The 11,387-nt window shown below is 45.9% G+C and overlaps 1 protein-coding gene across 2 annotated transcripts in view; it reads left to right on the forward strand.

Annotated features, from left to right (window-relative positions):
* Nucleotides 1-11,387, forward strand: part of LOC121720876 (zinc finger protein 236-like) — an 84,135-nt gene that overhangs the window by 40,476 nt on the left and 32,272 nt on the right. For both annotated transcript variants that reach the window (XM_042107348.1, XM_042107349.1), the window contains exons 22-26: nt 1,455-1,913; nt 4,809-4,963; nt 8,207-8,435; nt 9,012-9,185; nt 10,570-10,728. In XM_042107348.1, coding sequence (XP_041963282.1) covers nt 1,455-1,913; nt 4,809-4,963; nt 8,207-8,435; nt 9,012-9,185; nt 10,570-10,728 — 1,176 coding nt within the window. The remainder of the gene's footprint in view (nt 1-1,454; nt 1,914-4,808; nt 4,964-8,206; nt 8,436-9,011; nt 9,186-10,569; nt 10,729-11,387) is intronic.

Below are 11,387 nucleotides of genomic sequence, written 5' to 3' on the forward strand. Positions count from 1 at the left end.
TTACTGAAGGCTCACCTCCCCAAGCCTAAGCCGCCAAAACTAATCACCATTCATTTGCAGTGTTAGGCATTACACAAAAAAAGCTCCTACGCCGAACAGTAGCCATTAGTCTCCAGAGACATGGCTTTTAGAGCGGTGTAATTAGGACTTTAAAGCAGGCTAAATTGAACGAAAGGGGCTAGTTTGTTGTGAGAAATTTTTTGATTGCAAGACTGTTCAGGAGGCTTATAGGGAGAGTGTGTGTGTGTGTGTGTGTGTGTGTGTGTGTGTGTGTGTGTGTGTGTGTGTGTGTGTGTGTGTGTGTGTGTGTGTGTGTGTGTGTGTGTAAACAGATCACTTATCACTGGTGAGAAGAACTCACTCACATACACATAGTGAGTTTCAGGAGTAGGGGAGGAGTCGAGCAGTGTTTTTCAACCTTTTTTGTGCCACGGCACACTTTTGACACTTAAAATGTCCCACGGCACACTAACATCCTGTGTGAATAAAACATAAACATACCATAGCCTAAAATTTCAAATAATACACAGATATGGCCTTATCATGGCTTCTATGCAAGACCTGCTCAATAATACAAGCGCCCTCTGTTTCATTTGTAGGTGACTATATCTAATTTAATTGTTGTTATGAACTGGATATGTGATGATTCTGTTAATACTGGATATGGGGCCCCCGTTGTAAAATGCCTGCATACCACAAATAGTGCAATCATACAATCAATGAGAGCATGTGGTTATAAATTCTTTGATGCAACAGTTGCTTTTCTGGACCAGTGAGTGACATTTGGGTAATTTTCTGCAGCACACCTGATGATCTCTCAAGGCACAGTGGTTGAAAAACACTGGAGTAGAGGATGAAGAGAAATTGCCTGCAGAGACTCATGCAGGACTTGTTTTGTATAATAATAATAATAATAATAACAATAATAATGCAAGTCAAAGGCCACTGCAGCATGGAACCAATTCAGTTCAAAGAAACAGCTTCTACCAGTACCTGCCATGCAAAGCTATTTTTGACTCCTGCATTCTCCAGCTGTCTTAGATTGTTACTTACTCTCAATAGTATTCTGTCTACTAACAATCACAACATAGCATGAGGTCAAAGTTGTTTCCCTTTCATGTTCCTGTAACATAAAAAGCCACAGAAACTCTCCGATAAAGTACCTGGACAATGACCGTTATTAGCGCCACTTGGTGGCACTCCCAAAAGCTATCCAGAGGCCATAGCCAACCCCCCATCCCCTTCGCCCTCTCTACCCAATGTCCATCAGTGTTTAAGTGTTTGTGGTAATGGAGGGTCCTCGGTTTTTTGGACCTCGGTGTTTTCACAACTGTGTGTGTGTGTGCGCGTGTGTGTGTGTGTCTGTGTCTGTGTGCGTGTCTGTGTATGCGCATGTCTGTGTGTCTGTGCATGCAAATAAAGCTTTGAGCTTTGTGCATTCTTGGTGTCTGCAGGTCAGAAGCTGTTTGGCTGCCATATGTGCCACACGTCTTTCTCCACCAAAGGCAGCCTGAAGGTTCACATGCGCCTTCACACGGGCTCCAAGCCCTTCAAGTGCCCCATCTGCGACCTGCGCTTTCGCACCTCCGGCCACCGCAAGACCCACATCCAGAGCCATATGAGGCCCAGCTCGGAGAGCAAGAGGGCCAAGCGCAGTGCTGGACCAGACCGCCAGTCGGCCAGGCACCACGCCTCGGAGGGCGACCCGACACAGGTCCAGAGCCAGGCCTCCCACCAGGCCACTGGAGGGCCGGCGCCAACGGACACCCTGCCTCCCGTGGGGCTGCTCCAGACCACCGGTGGCGACCCGGGGATCTACATCCCCAGCACCTCGGTCCTCACCGGTCAGTACGACCAGAACCTGCTGCAGTCAGGGCTGGTGGGCCAGGCCATCTTACCCGCTACCATGTCAGGTAAGGGTTATGACTCGTGTGTAACACCCACCAACGTAATAACTTCCCACCAACGTAATAAACCACTAACGCAATACAAATCTGCACAAAATCTGCACATTTTAAATGTAATAATCATGCCAACGTAATCATTTTCCACCAACGAAATGACTTTTTCCTACTGCCAACGTAATAATCAAATTTCCCACCAACATAATTATTTGGGTTACGACTCGTGACTTGCATTGCTGTGGGAAGGGGCGTGTTAGGTAAAGCAGATATTCTAGAAAAAGAGGTCTCACTTTGAAGTACTTCGAGTGTCATCAAGTTCTTGGAGTTTTGATGCCCTCAGTCAAGAACTGAAGCTGAGTCATCAACTCGGAACACATGGCTCATCAGGATTTGGTCTTCCTTTGGTTTGGGTTTTTTGTCTTTCTTGGACCTTTCATCCTAGACTAGAAGCTCTTTTTCATTGAAGTTCTCCTGCAGCCTAGGACTAGGCTTGATCCATGTCTGGTAAAGTGGCCCTTGATGTGGAGTGCTCCAGGTTGTCATTGAGCATCACAGAGAGCAGGAGAGAGGTGGAGACGAGTGAAGTTGGACCTGGTGCCTTTAAGGCCCCCAGTGAATGCCTTGTCCATTTCTCAACATACTCACGTGTGCTCCTCCCACACACGTCACACACACACACACACACACACACACACACACACACACACACACACACACACACACACACACACACACACACACACACACACACACACGCATACCCCCCCTTCAACACACACACACACATTACCATCATTCATTCCTCGCACACATACTGTACACCTGTGCTCACACACAATTCCATAGACACGCTCTCTCACACACACACACACTCACTCACACACACACACACACACACACACACACAACTGCTCAGCATGCATCAAGTGGATTCTCGTAGTCGTAACCCCAGCAGACAGCTCAGCTAAGAGCTCAGTGTTTGAGCTCCCGTGTGAAATCACCTAAGTCTCCAGGATCACGCTGTCTGTACAGGGCTCCGAGCAGCCTGAGCCTAACCCCTGTAGTGCTCACTGAGTGCCAAACTGACACATGGACCGCCGTGTTCAGGAAGTGTCGGTTTCATGTACAAGAGCGGCAGTATGACTTAAACAAGGATGGACAAGGCATGACGCTCGCAACCGCGTGAGAACATGTGTTCGCGAGTGTGAATAAGCTTGTTCTGTAATTAACACCCATCAGGCTGTGGTGTGTGTGTGTGTGTGTGTGAGTGTGAGTGTGTGAGAGAGAGAGAGTGTGTCTGAGGAATTGTGTGTGAGCACAGGTGTATGTGTGCGAGAAATTAAGGATGGTGGTGTGTGTGTGTGTGTGTGTGTGTGTGTGTGTTAAAGGGGGTTATATATGTGTGTGTGTGTGGGAGCACAGTGTTTTAGGAGACCACTTTTTGATTGCTTTTTCTTTGCATGACTGACTGACAGGCAGAGCCTCAGGGAGGGATGTGGATGTGGTTATGAGGGGGCCGATCCCCTCCCCCCACTTTCCCCTCTTTTCTCTCCCTCGCTCCGCAGTGCAGTTCACAGCGTGCTGGGACCGCTTCGCTTTGATTCAATCCCACTCGCTCTGGAAAAACAAAACAGCCGTGAAATGAATTTCCTGTCAGTTTGACGGGGAGGAAGTGAGCGAGCAAGTGAGGGAGTGGGGAGTGAGGCTGGCCAAGGGACTTGAGGAGGTGGGGATGGACGGTGATAGAGGGTCCTTTTCATTTCTGTGAGAGGGAGTTTTGCCAGGTGTACCCAGTAAGCCTATACCTCAGAGGGAGAAGAAAAAAGGAAGAAAGAGGAGAGAGAGAGAGAGAGAAAGAGCAAGAGAGAGAGGGAGAGAGCAGGGAGCCTGCTTCTGAAAAGAGAGGGAAGAGGAGAGAGAGAGAGATAGAGAGAGAGAGCAAGAGAGAGAGGGAGAGAGCAGGGAGCCTGCTTCTGAAAAGAGAGGGAAGAGGAGAGAGAGAGAGAGATAGAGAGAGAGAGAGAGCAAGAGAGAGAGGGAGAGAGCAGGGAGCCTGCTTCTGAAAAGAGAGGGAAGAGGAGAGAGAGATAGAGAGAGAGAGAGCAAGAGAGAGAGGGAGAGAGCAGGGAGCCTGCTTCTGAAAAGAGAGGGAAGAGGAGAGAGAGATAGAGAGAGAGAGAGCAAGAGAGAGAGAGAGAGAGCAGGGAGCCTGCTTCTGAAAAGAGGTGGAAGAGGAAAGTGAGAGAGTGAGGGAGGCAGGGTGGCTGACATGTAAATTGTGCCACCTCTCTCATTTTATCTCCATGAGACAGAGCTGCCCCGGACCACCTCCTCTCCTTACCCCTCATTCTCATTAGTGCCACCTCAGCCGGAACACAGAGACAGAGAAGGAGACAAACGTTCCCAAATCTGGGGGCTGGCGCCGGGTGACAGAAAGAGAGAGAGACTGCGACTGAAAGAGAAGAAACGCCCCAGAGAGAAAAAGAGGAGAATTACTGTATATCATGGGACCGATAGTGGGTGTGAGAGAGAAGGGTTGAGAGGAGGAACAACAGAGAGATAGATAGAGGGAGGTAGAGAAAGAGACAGGAAGGAGAGATGTAGAAAGAATGGAGGTGAACCTCAGGGGAGCCCCACCGTGTGGAGAGACTAGAGTAAGGGCTTAAGGTGCACAAAGCAGGGATTACTCTAAAACAGACGCTAACTCTGGTAAATGCAACACTCTAGGGGTGTGCTTGTTCCTGGATAATCTACCCATAATTCTAAGTTTGTGTGTGCCTGGGTGTGTGGGTGTGTGAAGATTGACCACAGTGAAGAGAACCCTTCACATAACAGTTTGATTGTAATAATAGTGTATGTGTGTGCGTAATCAATGCTTTTGTGTGTGTGTATGTGTTTTCCCAGCGGGGGGTGACCTGACTGTGTCTCTGGGTGAGGGTCTGGCCACTCTGGAGGGCATCCACCTGCAGCTGACGCCTGCCAACCTCGTGTGCCCCAACGTCCAGATCTCGGGCATCTCGGGCATCGACGCCAGCAACATCAACAACATCACTCTGCAGGTAGCGTTACAGACACAAACAAACACATTGTTTGAGGTTTCTTCGTGCACTAGTGTATTTGTGTGTATGTGTACGTAAGTGTGTGTGTGTGTGTGTGTGTGTGTGTGTGTGTGTATGTGTGTTTCTTTGACCTTGTATTTGTATTTTTGTAGATGTATTTTTAGTTTTCCCCCGAGTGGGTGTGTGTTTGGGTTTTTTGGAAAACAGAATCTCCCGTGCATGTAAATGCATTTGAGTGAGTGACGGTGTAGGTATCGGAGTGCAGGTTTCCTGTGCCTCTTCCCTCTGTTCGCACTGCTGTATATCCTCAGAGCGTTTTACATCCACATGCCAGGCAGGGATGTGGAACTATGCTGTTAAACTTCAAAAGCAGACATGAATCCTTGCAGAGAGCAGATAGAAGTGAAAAACACATCTGCTGCTGCTTGTTGCAGTGCAACTCATAAATAAACACCACAAACCTACAAACGGCTGTGTTTATCATACAAGTAATGCCTGATTAGACACAGGTGGGAAGGCTACTACTTCCACTAGTATCTTTCTTAAAATACTCCCTTGGCTTTACTTTGTGTTTATTTTGTGTTGTATTGTATTATTTGTAAAGGTAGCATTTAATGTTTCACTAATGGCCTCCTTACACCAAACAACTTTGACAAGATTTGGGAAAGATTCTTGAAATATTAAAGTCTTTTGAGTAAAGCTTGAATGGGGGTCATTAGTTAAAAGGCTACAATCTTTCAAGAATCTTTCCCAAATCCTGTCAAAGTTGTTGTATGTAAGGTGGCCATTAGATGATCTATTGGACTGTAGCTTGAATGTAAAATGAATAAGTCCACGTTTTTATCGGTTATGGATTATGGCAATGTTATCTACATGTGTTTAGAACTCATCACTGTGGTTTATATGAAAAGGTTGGATGGCCATCATTACCTGCAAGAAGAGAGCAACATTGCATGATTTTTATTTATAAAGCTTTACTTGATATGTTACCTCAATATTTGACTAGTTTGGTTTCCTTTAGATCTTGCAATCTGCGCACTCTTTCACAAAATGTCCTAATCTTGACTGTCCCATGTTAGAACGGAATTAGGAAAAACAGCTTTTGAATTTTATGCTGCCAAAAAATGGAATGATTTACAACATGCGCTGAAACTGGAAACTTTGGTTTTCTTGGATTTTTTTAGAAACCTTATTACCGGTGGTGAGCAGACTGTTTGTATGTGTGAACTATGATTGTTGGTTTATATTGTTGTTGTATATTGTGTATGTAATCAGGGCGTCATTGGAAAAGAGAGCTTGCTCTCAACTGACCCCCTGAATAAATAAAGGTTAAAAAAAAAAAAAAAAAAAAAAAAAAAGGTAAATGTTTAAAGGTTGTATCAGCGATGGCGGGGTAACGTCACTTCTGTTGATGTTCAAACAAAACAGAGAGCTAGCTCGCTACTCCCTCCCCCTCCCTCCTGTGCAATTGAAACTCTCCTAAACACACATCTCGTTGGTTATTGGTTGGGAAAGATTAGATAAATGTGATCATTTATGTTTGGACCTTTTTTGGGCCGGAAATCGCTGATAACTTTTAATGTGTAAATGAATCAATGTAGATAGATAGATAGATAGATAGATAGATAGATAGATAGATACTTTATTGATCCCCAGGGGAAATTCAAGGTCTCAGCAGCATACAGACAACACAAACACATTCTTTAACACCAGAAAGAGTAATTAAAGTATATAATATAAAAAAAGATAAAGAATATGCTAAATATACTAAAATACAAATTATACTAACTAACACTTAATCTAAATCAATTCTAAAAACAGTATCCACATAGTGGTGATTAATCAATCAGAGGCGCTTGCAATGACTGAGGCAGGGACTGAGCCTGTGATTCTCTGTGCATAGTAAGGTAAGGTAAGGTGCTCTGTGTGAATGAGTGTCATGGTGATAGTGGTCATGGTGATGACAGTGCAAATGAGTAAGTCCAACAGTGCAACAATGCAGAAATAAAGTAAAGTAAAGTCTATATATCTATATATTTAACTATTTTAAGAAAAGTATGGTCACAGTTCGGCTGTGGCATGGAGGGAGGGGTTATGCATATGTGCTAATGTGCTAATATAGCACGCAAACAGTGAGGCAGAAAGACAGTGGTAAAAGTGGCTAGTGGACAGACAGTATCCAAACATGGACGGGGTGAAGAGGCAGACAGACTATGCAGAGAAGTCTATCTCTCCTCTTCCCTTAAGTGAAGCATTGAACAGTTCAATGGTCCTGGGGACAAATTACTTTCTCAGTCTGTCTGTTGTGCAAGGCAGTGAGCGAAGTCTCCAGCTGATCAGGCTCTTCTGCTTAACAATAGTGCTGTGGAGTGGGTGACACTCATTGTCCAAGATGTTGATTAGTTTGTTCAGGGTCCTTTTGTCAGATAGTGAAGTGATGCACTCCAGTTCAGCTCCCACTACAGAGCCAGCTTTCCTTACCAGCCTGTCAATTCGCCCCGCATCCTTCTTCCTGTGCTTCCTCCCCAACATACTACTGCATAGAAGAGGACGCTGGCAACAACAGACTGGTAGAACATCCTGAGGAGCTTACTGCACACATTGAAGGACCGCAGCCTCCTCAGGAAGTACAGCCTGCTCTGCCCTTTCTTGTAGAGTGCATCAGTGTTGGCTGACCAGTCCAGTTTATTGTCCAGGTGGAGACCCAGATACTTGTAGGTGCTAACCACCTCCACATTGAACCCATCAATGTGGACTGGTAGCAGAGTGGGCTTAGACCTGCGGAAATCCACCACCATCTCCTTGGTCTTTAAAGTGTTAAGTTGAAGATGATTGAGTTTGCACCATTGCACAAAGTCCTCCACCAGGCTCCTGTACTCCTCCTCCTGCCCGTTCCTGATACACCCCACAATTGCAGTATCATCAGAAAACTTCTGCATGTGGCATGACTCTGTGTGTAGCAGAAGTCAGATGTGTACAGGGTGAACAGGACTGGAGAGAGCACAGTTCCCTGTGGGGCTCCGATGCTGCTGATCACAGTGTCAGAGAGACAGTAAATGTATTTGTAGGCTCTCTCTGTCAATAACGCTCACCTTGATGATTTGAGCCATGCCATGCCATGCCATGTCACCTGGACAGAAAGCCTGTTGAACCCTCAGTTGAGACATCGCCTAACTCTGAGCCCAAATAGTTGGCGTAAGTTACTTGACTTCAACCACATCTCTTTCCCTCCTTTTCCTCCAGATTGACCCTAGCATCCTGCAGCAGACCCTCCAGCAGGGGGGGCTCTTGTCCCACCCTGTGGCTGGTGACCCAGGCCTTGCCCAGCACGTTGGCCACCACCTTATGGCCGCTGGCGACTCCTCGGTTCCCACCAATGTGGTCCTTCACCCACTCACAAGCCTGGCACTGCAGCAGTCCGTCGTCCCTGGCAACGTCAGCATCACTGGGCTGCCCGAGCACGACTCCTCAGGTGAGTGGGGGGTGACGCTGGGTGATGCAGTGTGTCATGGACACCAGAAATAGTCTAACCCAGTAGTGTTGTGTGTTACGTCGGTGTTGCCATTGTTTCACAGTTCCTAGACACTGAACACAGATTTAAGCAGATGCCATGTGCTTCGAAAAGGAAACCTATGTCCATTTTGGATGAATGACCCTCAGTTTGGAGATGCATAGCCATTATGTAGTCATTTCACACTTTGTTTTTTTATGGAGTTTGGTTCACCTGTCCATCTACTTATCCATCCTTTCATCAACGATACCATACTTATACTTATCCCAGGGATTAAAGTTCTTACAGTAGACACAGTGCCTGAATTCCGGCATGAACCAGGCCTTTTAAGATGTTGAAATTGATAAATGTGTGTGTGTGTGTGTGTGTGTGTGTAAAACGCCTTTGAAAGTTTCTGATAACCTCAGGCAAAGACATTTTCCTTTAAGCCCTGTTATCATCGAGCTCTATTGTATGCCTGTGAAGTGCCACCCCAGGCCTTCTCCATGCTGCCTACTTCCCTGAGTGTGGCGCTGCGCTCCCTGTCGCCCCCCGCAGGTGCTCAGGAGCTGTCCCACGTGATGGGTGGCACGGCCGGTGGGCAGGAGATCACGCTGACCATCAACAACTCCAGCCTCACGCAGGTGCTCGCCCAGGCACAGGCCCAGGCCCAAGCCGCTGGAGCCGCACCCACGGCCAACAACACACAGGAGATCACACTCACTATATCAGGTAGGTGTGCGTGCGTGTGTGCGTGCGTGTGTGCGTGTGTGCGTGCGTGTGTGCATGCGTGTGTGTCTCTCCCTTTCTCCCTGATTCTCTCCCTCATTTTGTTCCTTGTTTTATCCTGATTCTCTCCCTCTTTCTCATTCTCTCTCTCTCTCTCTCTCTCTCCCTCTCTCCCTCTCTCTCTCTCTCTGTTCATCTGTTCAGATTTAAAATTTGCAGTTGATTTACTGGCATGACTGTTTTGATATGGCATTGCCAAATCCAATGAATAACATATCAGCAGATAACTTCCTTACTTAATGTAATTTAACAGTAATTATTACAATCAAAATATAATGAGAACCTCCTGTTGCCACACTACCCACATCTACGCGCGCGCACGCGCACACACACACACACACACACACACACACACACACACACACTTACTTCCTCTCTAGCTCACTAACTCCAGCATGCTGTCAAATACACTTGGGAGAACATCTTAGGTATTTGTACATTGTTGGTGGCATATTTGTGTATTCCGGATGCAACATGGAACATGGTGGGGAAATAAACAGCATACTTAAATATGGCAAGTTATTAAATCACAGGAGCTCAACTTCTTCTCATCCAAAGTTTTTCACGCGAGCCCAACCACGGATGTGGAGATAGGTGAACACACTTCAGGAGTGATCAAATGTCAAACACTAAGTGCGCATAATGACGTTGATGTGTGAAGTAGGGCTTGTCATCACACACCTTCAAAGACTTGTACTTCCCGCGTGTGTGTGTGTGTGTGGTGTGTGTGTCTCTGTGTGTGTGTGTCTCTGTGTGTGTGTGTCTCTGTGTTTGTGTGTTTGTGTGTTTCTGTGTATGTATGAGGAGACATACCTGTTCTTGTCTTGGTTCAAAGCCCCCGTCAATTTCTTTCGTTTGCCCCTGAGGTAATCCCAGGTAATTTTCCACCCCTTGGGGTTGGTGTGTGGAAGTCCAAACTCATCTGACTTTCTCAGAATGACAATGTTCAGCTGTCCAGCTGGACACTCACACTTGTCCAGCCTCTCAAATACACACATAAACCTGCACACAACACCATAAAGCATAGAAGAATAGAGTAATTGAACCAAAGTGTACAAATCTACTTTCTTGTTGTTTTATCAGATATAATACGCATGCAAAGAGCTGCCGGTCTTAATCTACGGTACTTTATTCTTGTTTTTTCATAATATGCGTGCAAAGAGCTGCCGGACTTAATTGTGGCATTGATTCCAATGGAATGCTATCTGTAAGAATAGACAAGCGTCAGAAGGGCGACTGAAAAACACCTCAGAAAAGGAGCTGCTCTAAACTGGCCTGTGATGTTTATGCTTGTGTGTGATCACCTTCCCATTGCTCATCTGTGCAGGGCAAGACCTACTCCCGCAGCATAGCGCCCCCTCTGGTGCGGACATGAACAGCACGATCAGACTGTCATCACCCATGGGTGCCCAGGCCGGTGGTGCCACCCTCACCATCGGTAACGAGCAGCTGCTGCCTCACAGCCCATCTAACGCCACCATGACCGGTAAGCATAGACATGGACACACACACACACACACACACACTGCACAACAGAGATTTCCTTCAGCACAGATGTGATTAATAGGTTCTGGTTCCTATTACATAAGTGTTCAAGTAACTACAAAGAGAAACAGCGCAGCCTTGTCCTAGTTTCTCCTTCAGCCTGTTGTTGTTGCTCTTCTTCTTATTACAGTGCATGAAAATGCACTGTTCTGTTATCCGAAGTCTTCTTCTTATTATTATTATTATTATTATTATTATTATTATTATTATTACAGTGCATGAAAATGCACTGTTCTGTTATCCGAAGTCTTCTTGTTATTATTATTACAGTGCATGAAAAGTCTTCTCCGAAGACTTTTTCTCCGAAGTCGTCTTCTTCTTCTTCTTCTTCTTCTTCTTCTTCTTCTTCTTCTTCTTCCAGTACATGAAAATGCACTGTTCTTTTATCCGAAGTCTTCTTCTTCTTCTTCTTCTTCTTCTTCTTCTTCTTCCCACCAAATTTCTGCATCTAATTCAGCTTTAACCGTTTAACGTAGAAACTTCGTTCAAACTTTGTAACGTAGGTCTTGAAAAGGACACGTGGGGAATGTATTTTTCACTTTTGTAAACTTTATACTTTTTGAGATTCATAAAAACAAGCTTATTTTTCCCCATAGACTT

Source organism: Alosa sapidissima, chromosome 10 (genome assembly GCF_018492685.1).
Source record: "Alosa sapidissima isolate fAloSap1 chromosome 10, fAloSap1.pri, whole genome shotgun sequence".
NCBI classification, from domain to species: Eukaryota; Metazoa; Chordata; class Actinopteri; order Clupeiformes; family Clupeidae; genus Alosa; species Alosa sapidissima.